The sequence below is a fragment of the Eurypyga helias genome, unplaced genomic scaffold, assembly GCF_000690775.1.
Source record: "Eurypyga helias isolate BGI_N326 unplaced genomic scaffold, ASM69077v1 scaffold34247, whole genome shotgun sequence".
Taxonomy (NCBI): Eukaryota; Metazoa; Chordata; class Aves; order Eurypygiformes; family Eurypygidae; genus Eurypyga; species Eurypyga helias.
The window spans coordinates 45144-57721 of NW_010260353.1; the positions used below are offsets into that span (position 1 = coordinate 45144).

The following is a 12578-nucleotide window of genomic DNA, read 5'->3' on the forward strand; positions in this document are numbered from 1 at the left end:
CTTAACAGTTTAGTCTTTCACTGATTATGTATGTATAGGTATCAGGAGGCTATGTGTCTTGTGGCCTTAAGTGTCCCACTGCTAATGATAAATTGTGTTTTGAGTGTACAGACCCAAGGTTAGAAAACAGTAATGTGAAATTTATTTTTGTAAAGCGTATCACAGCAGTGATGTTGACTGAGACATCCTGCTTACTATTATTAATTTTCTCAGTTACAACTTCAGTTTCAGTGCCGAGTCTGGTTTTCAGTTCATAGCGTAGAAGACAGAAGAGCAGCTAACCAAAGCCTGCTGAAAATTGTTCAGAACTACTAAGGTTATATGTCTAAAGAGTATATCCTCTGCCAGACTCCTCCCATTATCTCTGTATTCTAGTTCAGTGTGGAATATATCACTTAGATGTAGCACAGTAGTTGGGTGGAAAGGGAATTGTTTCTCACATATGCCTGATGAATAGATCTTAGAGCTACACTAAGTGCCAGTTGAAAGCAAAATTAGCAGGTGTCTTAACTGACAAAATGCTTACCTAACTGAGAAATAATGGCATTTTTTTGGTAAACTATAAACAGAATTAAGTTTCATAAAAGAAGGTGTTGTGTGTGGTTGAAAGTTCACACAGTTTTTGTAATTGAAGAAAAATCCTTTCCAAACAAATTCGCATGGGTGTTTATTTTTTTTATTTTAATAATCATTTTTCTGTCTTTAAAATTGTTAATGTTATTAGTCTTGGTCATCTTAAGTAAATTAATCTTTGTTATACTCTTGGTATGATAATCATTAAAAACTTTCCTAAATTTGGGCTTATTCTGGCTTTTACTGTGCTTTTTCTTTTCAACAGAGCTGAACTTTATCGGGCCTCAGGGAAGTTTGAGCTACTTGATCGTATTCTGCCAAAGTTACGAGCTACTAACCATCGTGTGCTTCTTTTCTGTCAAATGACATCACTCATGACCATTATGGAAGACTACTTTGCCTTTCGAAATTTCCTTTACCTGCGTCTTGATGGTAAGCTAAATGAAAAAAAAAAAAAAAAAGATAAATACTAAGTTAGGAGGTATCATGCTTCATCAGTTTGGGCATGGGGGCCCTGGGTTCCCTTCCTAGTGTCTTCATAGCACACCCGTGCTGTGATGTGATTGTACAGAGGCATAAACAGGTTCAAAAAATTATTTGACAGATCCATGAAGGACAATCTGCAAGGGTATATAACATGAAGTTACGACAGTAGACCCTCAAACAGCAGCTTACTAGAATTTTCCCTGTTCTCACAGATACCCAGCCAGATGTACTTTGCCACTCGGTAGCATTGATCTTAAGTAATTCTCTGTCTCCCTGGCTCTTTCACTGTTTTCTTTCATCTGTTTCACCTCTAAAACATTTGGTCAGGGATTTGTTTTGATGAACACTCAGGTCTTTTCCTGGAATTCAGATTATGTAGAGGTTTGATGTGTAGGGGCTGATCTCTTTTTCAAATAAAGTTTAAAATCCAAGGTCCCAATCAGATCTCAGTAAGTTGCCTGATAGTATTCTCATGATGAGAGATGATAATGCCAGTGTTCTGCCTAGATTCCAGTTGAATTAATTAATTTGTATCTGTTTTAAAGTTTGATCTCTGTTCTCCACAGGATAGCTGACTTTCAGTGACAGTTAAAGTAATACCTGTAGTTTTCCTCCTGAATTTCCCAGAAAAGTCAGTACCTCGATTACCCTATTTGTAGATATGTTTTATTAACTTTGAATGAGAAACATAGTGGAGTAACACTGAAAGGAAGATCACTAAAAATAGCTTATCCCATCTAAGGCTTAAACCTGTTTGAATGAAGTTTACATTTTGGCCTTCTTCCATGTTTATGATCTCTGCCTCATACTGACCATCCTAAATATTGATTATTTTTACTTAATTCATTTGCCTCACACATCACAGTATTACATAGGGCCAGCAACATCTATCAGAATACCTTTTTCATGGAAAATCGATGATACAAGTAAAATACAAACCTGAACAAAGTGAGAGTTTATGGTCCTTTTTGAATATTCTTTTTACAGCATTTTAAGTTGGCTCTTTGCTTCATACTTTATTTGCATGAAAAAGTAATGCTGAAAGTATTCTCATCCTTTACAAATATTAATGAACATAAACTCGAAACACTTATCCTCAAATGTGAAATGGGGTAATGAAACCAAGACACAAATGAGCTGTCTTACTGTGCCACAGGATGTCTTTGTCAAAACTGGCTCAAATACCACACTAGCAAAACCCTTGTTACTCCTCTGGGCTGCAGGTGTTTTAATGTTTTAATGCTTCCATTTAAGAAAGGTTAATAATATTACATTTAAAATTTTTTAAATTACCTTACACCATGTATTTTAAAACTAACTCTTTTTCATGCTGGAATGTCTGTGGCAATACACAGTATGGCAAATACAGCTCCATGTTTTCTTTAAGGTTTTACAGGTAATTTATTAAATTAGTGAGATGAACCGTTTTTTCTGCTTTTTCAGTTTTGTGATCTCAGATACCTTCCATGCTGGAATGTAATATATATGTAGATTCTGTCCAGCTGCCTTATCACATAGAACGTTTTCTACCGAAGTCATGTGCTTCTTAAGAGAAAGGGTTTCTGTGGGCCAGCAGTTCGGCAGTGTGATTGTACTGGGTGAGGCGGCGAAGTTAACTTTCCTCCTAGCAGCCCCCGTAGTGCTGTGCTTTGCATTTGTGGCTAAGTAGGGTTGATAATACCCCAGTCACAATACTCCACTGTTTTGGCTATTGCTGAGCAGTGCTTGCACAGTGTCAAGGCTTTCTGTCCAAACCACCTCTCCACTCCCAAGGCCAGTAGGTTGGGGTTGGGCAGGAGGTTGGGAAAGGGACCCAGCTAGGACAGCTGCCCCAAACGGGCCAAAAGGATGTGCTTAGCAATAAAAGCTGAGGGAAAGGAAGAGGATGCAGGGACTTTCCTCATTATAGCATTCATCTTCCTAAGTAATCATTACAGGTGCCAAGACCTTGCTTTCCAGGAAGTGGCTGGACATCAGCCTGCTGATGGGATGTAGTAATAAATTCCTCTTTTTGCTTTTCTTGCATGCACAGCTTTTGCTTTTATTAAACTGCCTTTATTTCAGCACAGGAGCTTTTTCATCTTATTTTCTTCCCCTATACTATTGAGGAGGGAGAGTGAGAGAGGTTGGGGGATGGTGGGCATCTGTCATTCGGCTGGGATCAACCCACCACAAGAATGGAAAAACTTCTGTACGTATACCGATACCTGAATAAAAAATAGCAGACTTTCTTTGGTTTTCGGTTGCAGACATGTTTTGGCTTCAGTTGCAGACAGAAGTCTTAAAAAGATAGGACAAACTGTAGACTGAGGTGATCCATATAGTCTGTTGTAGAATTACATGAGTTTCATCCAGTCACCAGAGTGTGCAGGGCTTGGTTTTTACTTAGAACTTTGTCTGTCTTTTCACCGTGATTGAATCCCTTGCGTGCTCTCACTTAGCCATTGCACACCGTCACCCTCAACATAGGACATTTTAAGAATTTTCAGTCCTTTTATATTAATTATGGCTCTGGCATTTTGATAAATATCTATATAGGTAACTCGTAAAAATATTTAGATGCTCTTGTGGCCAGAAAGCGTTAATCAAAACTGGAGCTCTCTTCTATTTGTGCATAGGAAGTTGATCTGAGTCATAAAAGGTGTAACAGTGTTAGTCAATGTTTTAAGGTGCACTTTTGGAATGTCAAAAGAAGTACTTTGAAGTGTTATTTAGAACTCCACCCCTTAGATGTGACAGCAGTTGACCAAAACATTTGTGACTAGTGTTTTTTCTGTATTGTGGAAAATGTGGCAGAGGTGGCAAAGAGCAAGTGAGCTGAAATTTCCCTTCCACCTGTACCTTTAGCATCTGACGTTGTATTTATATTATTCTATTATGTTATGTTATATTATATTATTCAGTTCACATCTTTGCTATAGAGTATTTTTTTTTTAACTTCGTTTCAGGCACAACGAAATCAGAGGATCGAGCTGCTCTGTTGAAGAAGTTCAATGAACCTGGGTCACAATACTTTATCTTCTTGCTGAGTACAAGGGCTGGAGGGCTAGGCTTAAATCTCCAGGCTGCTGACACTGTCATAATCTTTGATAGTGACTGGAATCCTCACCAGGTTACTTTTATTTACTTATCTCCATGAAATGTGCAAAGAATTCTTTGTGTTGCTTCTTTAAATTGGTGATTTAGCCTGGGATGAAAAGAAAATAGATCCAGGTAAGTCATAAAATGCTGCATCGAGAGGAATTAGTGAGGCAAACTGCTACCATCAGGATATATTTTGACTTGAATCAGTGGAGTAATTCTGTGTCTGTGTATATATTTTATCTGAGTCTCAGGGAATCCTCAGAGCAAGGGACCTTGTAGACCTGCTTCATTTGTATAACTTCACTCATTCTTTGACCCTTAGGAGATTAATAAATACCTCCCCATTCTGAGTCTTTGGTAGATAGGTTGCACTATTTTAATAAAGGCTGTTCAGAGCACTGTCTCAGGAAATTAGTGGTTGTATGAGTGCAACAGTCTTAGCCTGAGACACTGAACTTATATTATACTGTTGGTGTGGGTGGGTAGTAATGAGTACAGATCACCAGGAAAAGATGATGTCAAACTACTTTGGCATATTTAGAAAGCCAGAAGAGGTAACTGAAGTCTGTCTTTGTCACATAGTGCCCTTGTATTTTTTTAAGAATATACGTTAGATAACAGTGGAAGTACATAGCTGTGTGTGTTTGACACACACAACGCTTAACAATCCTTTCAGTGAAGAAATTTTTCCTAATACCCAATCTAAATTTACCCTGGTGAAACTTGAGGCTGATTCCTCTTGTCCTGTCGCTTGTAACTTGGAGAAGAGATCAATACCCACCTGGCGGTAAGGTCTCCCCTGAGCCTTCTTTTCAGTGCATGCAATGTCTTTTCTGCAGATGGGAATGATATTTTCATTTTAATGAGCAGTGTGCTGAAAGGGCATAACTGGGAGTGGGAGGGACAGCACTTCCAGAAATAAAACTTCCTGTTTCTTCACTTTACCATTTTCCTTTGCCTCTAAGAATGACTGTATGAAAAATTCATATTGTAGCTCTAACTTTCCTGTTAGTGCAGACTTCAGATACACCTCTAGGTTGCAGCAGCTGCATGGTATGTAGTTCTTAGGAAGAAAATTTTGGGAGGGAACAACTAACAGCGCTAGCAAAAGCAGGGTGCTGGACTGAAAAATCAAACTCATTTCCCATTTTCTTTTTTTTTCTTTACATTAAGAAATTTATATGTTGTGAGGTAGCACAAAACTGTGATAGCATTTTGAGGTTAGGTGCCCTTCATTATCTGACTGTGCTGAAGTAGTCATCATACGTAGGAGTTAATGGATTTCTCTTTTCCCCAAAGAGAATAGATAAGATTTTGAATTAATCGAAGAAATCCTTTACCTATGATCTACAGTGTACTTTTTATTTCCACCATTTATAAGTGTGATCAACAGTCCAAAAAAAAGATACATTGATTCACAGTTGTGTATATATGAACTTTCAGTCAGGAAGATTGTATATTTAAGCTGTTTTAACACAAATATTTGAAGTTCAAAGATTATTCAGTAGATCAACTAAATTTTAATGAACAGTTTAAGAATTAACAATGGCCTTTAGGTAAGTTTGTATGGGATTTTTCCGAATAACTTTTTTGCTTGCTTTTCCTGCAGTCAAGAGGGATTTTACTGTAGGGTTCATTATGGCTTGGAAGGCACAAGCTTTGAATAGAAGGGTTAAAAATAGATACATCAGCCCTTCTCAGTCACTGCACACGCTTTCAAGAAGTTTTTGGCTTACTGCATTTACACTGTACAGAGCACATCCATACTTTTTCCTTTCAGTTTTCCCCCTACATGGGTCTGACTAAATTTTGGGAAAGAAAACAATGAGGAATGAACCATGTGAATTGTGATGCACTGTTGTTCGAGTACTTCCTTTTTATACCAAAAAGAATTCAGCATTATAATGTCCTTTAAGCAGAAAATTATTTCAGTAGCACATTTACAATATAAATCACTCTGTGTTCTTTGCCAAATAGGATTTGCAGGCCCAAGATAGAGCTCATCGAATTGGTCAGCAAAATGAAGTTCGAGTCCTGCGTCTGTGTACTGTGAACAGTGTGGAAGAGAAGATACTTGCTGCTGCAAAGTATAAGCTGAATGTAGATCAGAAAGTTATTCAGGCTGGAATGTTTGACCAGAAATCCTCAAGCCATGAAAGGAGAGCCTTTTTACAGGCTATATTGGAGCATGAAGAAGAAAATGAGGTGAAGTAGTTAGAAGTAATCAGTAAGAAGATGTTTGAGGAAGTAGTCATTTTTTTCATGTTACAAAGATTGTCATCTCCTTTGCAATTAGAAATGTCATCATATTTTTACCATCCAGTCAGAGAAACAGTTTCATTTTTCTCTCTTTTTTTTTTTTTTTGATCACAGCAGTAGGTTTTCATGTAATGGTTATGATTAAATCCTAGTGTAGAATTAGGCATTGTAACTTAAACCTCTTCCACTCATCCATTAATTCTGGCAAAAAGAAGTATTCAAACAATTTTTTTCCCCAAAAATAGATGATAAAACAGTTCCTAAATCCAGTTTATATTTCAGACTGGGTAATCTGGTTTTCAGACATACTGTACAACAATGATTCAGACTAACCACAGATGATGCAGACACTGTTGTTGACACAGACTTCTGCTGTGGGATCCTTTACTTTTTTCAGGACACAAGCTGCTCTGTTTGAGATGATAGAAGCATGTGAAACTGAGGATCACATTCTTCACTGATCACAAAAGAAGGGATATATGCTCTTTTTTTTCTGTGTGTGTGTAACTATGTATCATCCTTTCCTTGAATGTTGAAGGAGCATTACTGCAAGTTAGAATTAGCTCTCATCATTTTCTCAGTTGCTTTTTTCATGTTCAAATTTAATTTAGCTGTACTTTCAGGTACAGAGGTTTTGTTGGGAGTTTTATTAATAAGAACCGTACTTTTTCCTGAGGCAGACAAATCTTTCCAGTGGAGGGAAGATGTGTGCATTTAGATAAAGGCCTTTTTCTGTTTATTTTTGGGAAAAAAGAAAGCTATAGAAGGTTAGGTTTTTTGGGTGCTATATGCAGCATTCTATACCTCCACTTCACTGAGCATGAAGCACGAATTTTTATGAAAAATTCTCAGTCTTCAGCATACTGTAACATAGGTTCAGTACACCCTGTGTAGGAACCAGTCTGGAGTTGTATTTTTTGATTGACCTGTTACCAGATTTGAAGTGCCATGTGCTTTCAAATAATTCAAGTATGGAAACTGTACGTGGTAGTCTCTGTGTTAAAATGGTTCTCATAGCTGTTCAGCTTTAGCATTCTTTGTTGAATTCCACAGTTCTAAATTGCTTTTCCAAGGACTGTTGCTGGTTTTATGAAATAATTTTGTCTGAAGTCAGAGGTTCATATCTCAATCTGTAACCAAATAATAATCAAAAGAGGAATACAGCAGCAATTTTCCAGTGGAATTACATGGTTATTGGTTTTGGTTATTGTTTTTTTTTTCATTTAACAAGGACTTTTTCGTTCTCCTTGCTTTGACAGCAAAGATCTTGTAATGCAGAATGGTGTTTCTGAGCGAGTACTACAGAACAGCAGGGCGGAAATGCATATATTTTAACAAGCACTAACTGTGCTTCTGACCCAGGAAAACCACAACCCAAAATTTCCTGGTTGCATATTTGCTCATTTCCTCTTCTCAATTTATGAAGGTGGTAGTAAGTTCCGATTGTCTCTATTTATGTCTGTTTTGTGTTACTTCTGAATTGCTGAACACTTAAAAAGTTTTAGTTTAATTTTGAGTGTTCCACACACCTTTTGACAGAAGGGAGGTCAGTGCAACACTGACCTGATGGAGGCTGTTACTCAAATTGGTGTGTAGCTTCTTCTAATTCCTTTGTCCATCTGTGTAACCAGGAGGAAGATGAAGTTCCTGATGATGAGACTCTGAATCAGATGATTGCTCGACGTGAGGAGGAGTTTGATCTCTTTATGGTAAGGATCATAAGTAGAAAACCTTCTCTAGTGTTTTTAACAAAGGCCTCAGCCTTTTCTCATTTAAATGTTTGGAGAACTTTGTGAAGGATTAGGCTTTGTTTACTTGCATTGCTTATCTGAGGAAAGAAGGATAGTCTACTTAAATATAGTTGCTCACATGACAGAAGGGCTTCAGAGAGATCCTTGTGGACAGTATAGTGGAACAGTGCCGATCTGGAGTAATAGTCTGGCACGTCACAAGAAATACACATTGCAAAACCGATTAGTCACAGTTTGGTTTACTAACTCTACAACATAATTCTGTTTTTCAATGTACCTTCCAACTTTTGGACTGTGATATTGGCAGGGACAACTACAGGAACTTAGCAAGATAGTATATCAAGTGGAAGAGTGGCCTTTCAAGGACGGCCTCTTACCAGAATGGGTATCAGGACTCTAGTTGTACTACCACGGTTTATCTCCTTGAACCCAAAATGGCAATGAAACAGCAAATGAATGTATAAATTACTGGTTGTGCACTGAGTGGCTTGGCTGGTGTTTTGGTTTGTGGGGGTTTTTGTGTGTGTGTGTGTGTTGGGTTTTTTTGGGTGTTTTTTTGTTTTGTTTTGTTTTTTAAGGACTGTTCTAGTTATAATTTTCGAAGTTTAAGATGACCTTTCACAGTTAACAGTACAGCATTGCTTCTTGTTTTTTCTCAACTGGAAGTTTTAGGCCTTGAGTATGCCAACACTTAAGTTCTTCACTTACGTGTAAGCACTGGACTTTTTTATTTCCAGTGTTTAGGCCTCACTGAAGACAGTGAAAATACAATTACTTTATTAGTTACAGTAAAATAAGGTAGATCTGGTTTGGAAATACATGTTTTGGTAAGACATGGGAAGATAGGACCAGATGTTTCCCAGATATAAAAGTGGTTTGAGTACTATTCTAAGAAAAAACAAGTGGCTGTTTGTATCTCTTACATCTCAGATTAACTGAGAGTGTCTTTAATTTTCCTTCCCAATCACTTTGATTTCAGAAAACAGCTAGTAAAATGTATTACCTTAGTGTTCAGTCTTTGTCTTAGAGATAGAACCATGGTCATCAGGGAAAAAAATGGAAGTTTCAGCACTGACTTCATATACTTAATGTCATTATAATATGATGTCCCTTACTTCACTGAAGTTCTCTGCTAAATAATAGAGAAATCTATCCTATCCCATTTGGGCCTTCTCTCAATGCAACATGCTGGTTGCCAAGTTAGCAATAAATGAAGCCACATGTCTGGCTTGAATGAAACATTTTTTTGAAATTAATACAGATTTAATGAGATGTTCTTTAAAAGCTGAAATAGGAAGCACATTCATCATTATCTGAGGTGGTGAAGGATGGGGAAAACCCACGTGTTTTTATAGTTGATTCTTGAATGTAGATGGATCTGCAGACACACATCTTACATTCTGCTTTTCACTGAGTTTAGAAATAAGATAGAGCGCCAGACACAGTGATGAGGACCACCTGTAAGATTCTGTGCCTGAAGTAGTGTTTTGGGAATGTTTGTATTTGGGAAGTGCCAAGATAAGAGAGGATTCAGTGTATTCAACAATGCCATCATTAAGCCTAAGTTAGTACATTGGACTGGATTTGAGCTGCCCGTATTGATAGATAATGCCTCTGAATTTATGCATGTCTGTGTCTTGGCTAAGGCTGTAAAAGGATAATAGGTCTAGTTGGCATCCTGCGTAAGTGCAGCATTGTGCATTTATGCACACGAGGGAGGGGTTTGCACATAATTAACACTGCTTTTTACAAATGTTTACTGGCCAAGGCAGTAGCCTGTTCTGATGCTACAGCCAGTTCTGGTGCCAGCCTGTTTATGATAGTTTTTGAAAAATGAATATTAAATGCTTGGTGGCCACCCATTTGTTTTGTCTGCTTAGCAATTGATTACTGAATGTTTAAGTACTCTTTGACTCTTCAAAAGGCCTATTTGAAAGTATTGTGGAAGGGATAAACTTGTGCAATACTTGGTTTATAGTTTTAAATATCATTAGATAGAGAGGAATTTCCATGCTTCACTTAATATTTTCCCTTAAAACTGTCTTGTCCTTTCCCAACTGCCATTGCAGCGCATGGACATGGACCGTCGCAGGGAGGATGCCAGAAACCCCAAGCGTAAGCCCCGCTTGATGGAGGAGGATGAATTACCGTCCTGGATTATTAAGGATGATGCTGAAGTTGAAAGGCTTACATGTGAAGAAGAAGAAGAGAAAATATTTGGAAGAGGATCCCGTCAGCGTAGGGATGTGGACTACAGTGATGCTCTCACAGAGAAACAATGGCTGCGGGTAGGTTGTCCCATTTGAAGGGTGATGGTGGAGGTTTACAGTTAAAATTCATTCATTTCTGGTGGGATTTTTTTTTTTTCCTTTTGAAGACTGCATAGGTACACCAGAAAGAGCACGCTGTACTAATTAAGGCCTAAATGTTCTTACTGTCCAGATGTTGCTGCTGTGTTGAAGGCCTAAGTAAGTTTGAAGCTGCATTGATGAAACCTAAAATCAGTGTTACTAAATGCTGAATAAAGGATTATGGTAGCTTTCTAGTGCAACTGTTCTGTTGCTACAGATCCTGACATATTTCTTACATCTTTAGACACTTCTGTGTTGTCTTTAAGATATATGAAGAATTCTTTTATGGTAGAGAAGCCCAGTGATTAGTGTATATTACAGCTTTCTGTGCTGCAGAAGTGTAATTTTATTAATTTTTTTAAATATATGCCTTTAACCCTTTTAAGAATTTGAAACTTCCACATGTCTTCTTTCTCTCATGCTGTTTCATTTCCAAGTCCTGAGCATTTCTTGGCTCCACTGAGATCAAATACCTTGATAAATGTTGTAAGAATTGAAGACCTGAAAGTAAAGATTCTAAACTTAACTCACACCAAATCTGTGGTTTTGTTTTACTTGAGGATTCTTGCTGCTTTTCTGCAAAATGCACATCTAATGAATTCTAATGCATGTGCCTTTTCAGAATGGTAGTAACAGGGGTGGTAAGGAGGTGAGGATTGATCGTTGGAAAGTCTTTTCAAAACCAGGAAATTTGTTAAAGTTATGATTTCCAAAAGATAACAGTTGTGCAAAACTTCGACAGAGTTAAGTTTGATGGTAGAATAATTACAGACTGAAAGCCAACATGACTGTATATTGTAGTTTTTGTGTGTAATTTGCTAAAGGTGGGTAGAAACCTACCTTACCTACCTACGAATGTGATGTTTGTGAGAGTGCATTGTGCAATACTGTGCTAAGAGCTAATCCGTATGCTGCTGCTGGGTGTGAAGCTTCGAGGAGCAAAGGTTTGATACACATCAGCTGTAAATCTAAGCAAGTTTATGAAACTATAGGAGTTTGATACTTGACATTTTCAAGTAGTCAGTAGAGAAAAAACACCTAGGAACATAAACACCCATCTGGATTCTCAAACATGCACCCTTTCCTGTGGTGGAACTGCATGCAGTATAGGGTACATCTAGTCAAGGTCCTTTTTAGCTAATTATTTTTAGATAGAATACTGTGGCTATTGAAAGATACAGTTTAGCTTCCACTTACATGCTTTGTGTCTTGAGTTGTCTCTGACATTTAAATGCTTTAATGTCAAAAACGGAAGCCCTAAGAAAACCAGGTAGTGCAATTTCTTACTCAGGGAGTAATCAGACAGTCCTGTGTCATTTGTAATAGATGTTCATCTGATCTGTTCTTCAACACCTTCCCTAGCAGTGAACTTAGAAGTCCAGAATGGAATGTATTTAGCTGTTTGGCTTTCCCTTTTATTTTATTTTAATTTTCTTGTTGGATTTTAAGCCAATTACTTCTTCTTCTAAACACTCTGGTCATGCAGAATAGGCTGCTACCTTTCTTCTTTTCAGCATTTCTTTGTGTCATAGAAGAGTTGTTTCCGTGTTCAGTCAATTCTTAAGGTTACCAACCACTGCTCATTCAGTCTTTTCCCATAGTTTCTGCTTTCTAAATCTCTTGATTGTTTTCACTGATTTCCCCTAGCTGTTCTGTGTGTGACCAGTTTCTTTCTGCAAGTTTGGTCAAAAGCTAGACATCAAAATTCCACGTGCAGCCTCATTTGAATAAAGATTAGTTCTTATGCATAACTTTTAGGATACTTACACCTCACAATCTGATATTTTCATTGTCTTAACGGTAAAGGTACTGACTTGTATTAAATTTTTGATGCAGTATAAGCCCTTAATCCATTTCTGTGTATCTGCTTCCTTGCCAATTTTTCAGCATAATGTTTTATATCGTCAATCTTTCCTTCCTAGTGTGCGGGTTTAGTCGGGACAGACTTAATTATATTCACAGTAGCTAGTATGAGGATTTTTGTGAGTGTATGTTTTGGATTTATGCTGAGAAGCGTATTGATAACACTGGTGTTTTGGTTGTTGCTATAGAGTGTTTGTACCAATTCAAGGAC

The 12578-nt window shown here is 37.5% G+C and overlaps 1 protein-coding gene across 1 annotated transcript in view; it reads left to right on the forward strand.

The window, feature by feature from the left end:
- Nucleotides 1–12578, forward strand: part of SMARCA2 (SWI/SNF related, matrix associated, actin dependent regulator of chromatin, subfamily a, member 2) — a 79134-nt gene that overhangs the window by 41026 nt on the left and 25530 nt on the right. The window contains exons 22-26 of the mRNA XM_010155017.1: nucleotides 839–1005; nucleotides 4008–4171; nucleotides 6121–6348; nucleotides 8034–8111; nucleotides 10223–10441. Coding sequence (XP_010153319.1) covers nucleotides 839–1005; nucleotides 4008–4171; nucleotides 6121–6348; nucleotides 8034–8111; nucleotides 10223–10441 — 856 coding nt within the window. The remainder of the gene's footprint in view (nucleotides 1–838; nucleotides 1006–4007; nucleotides 4172–6120; nucleotides 6349–8033; nucleotides 8112–10222; nucleotides 10442–12578) is intronic.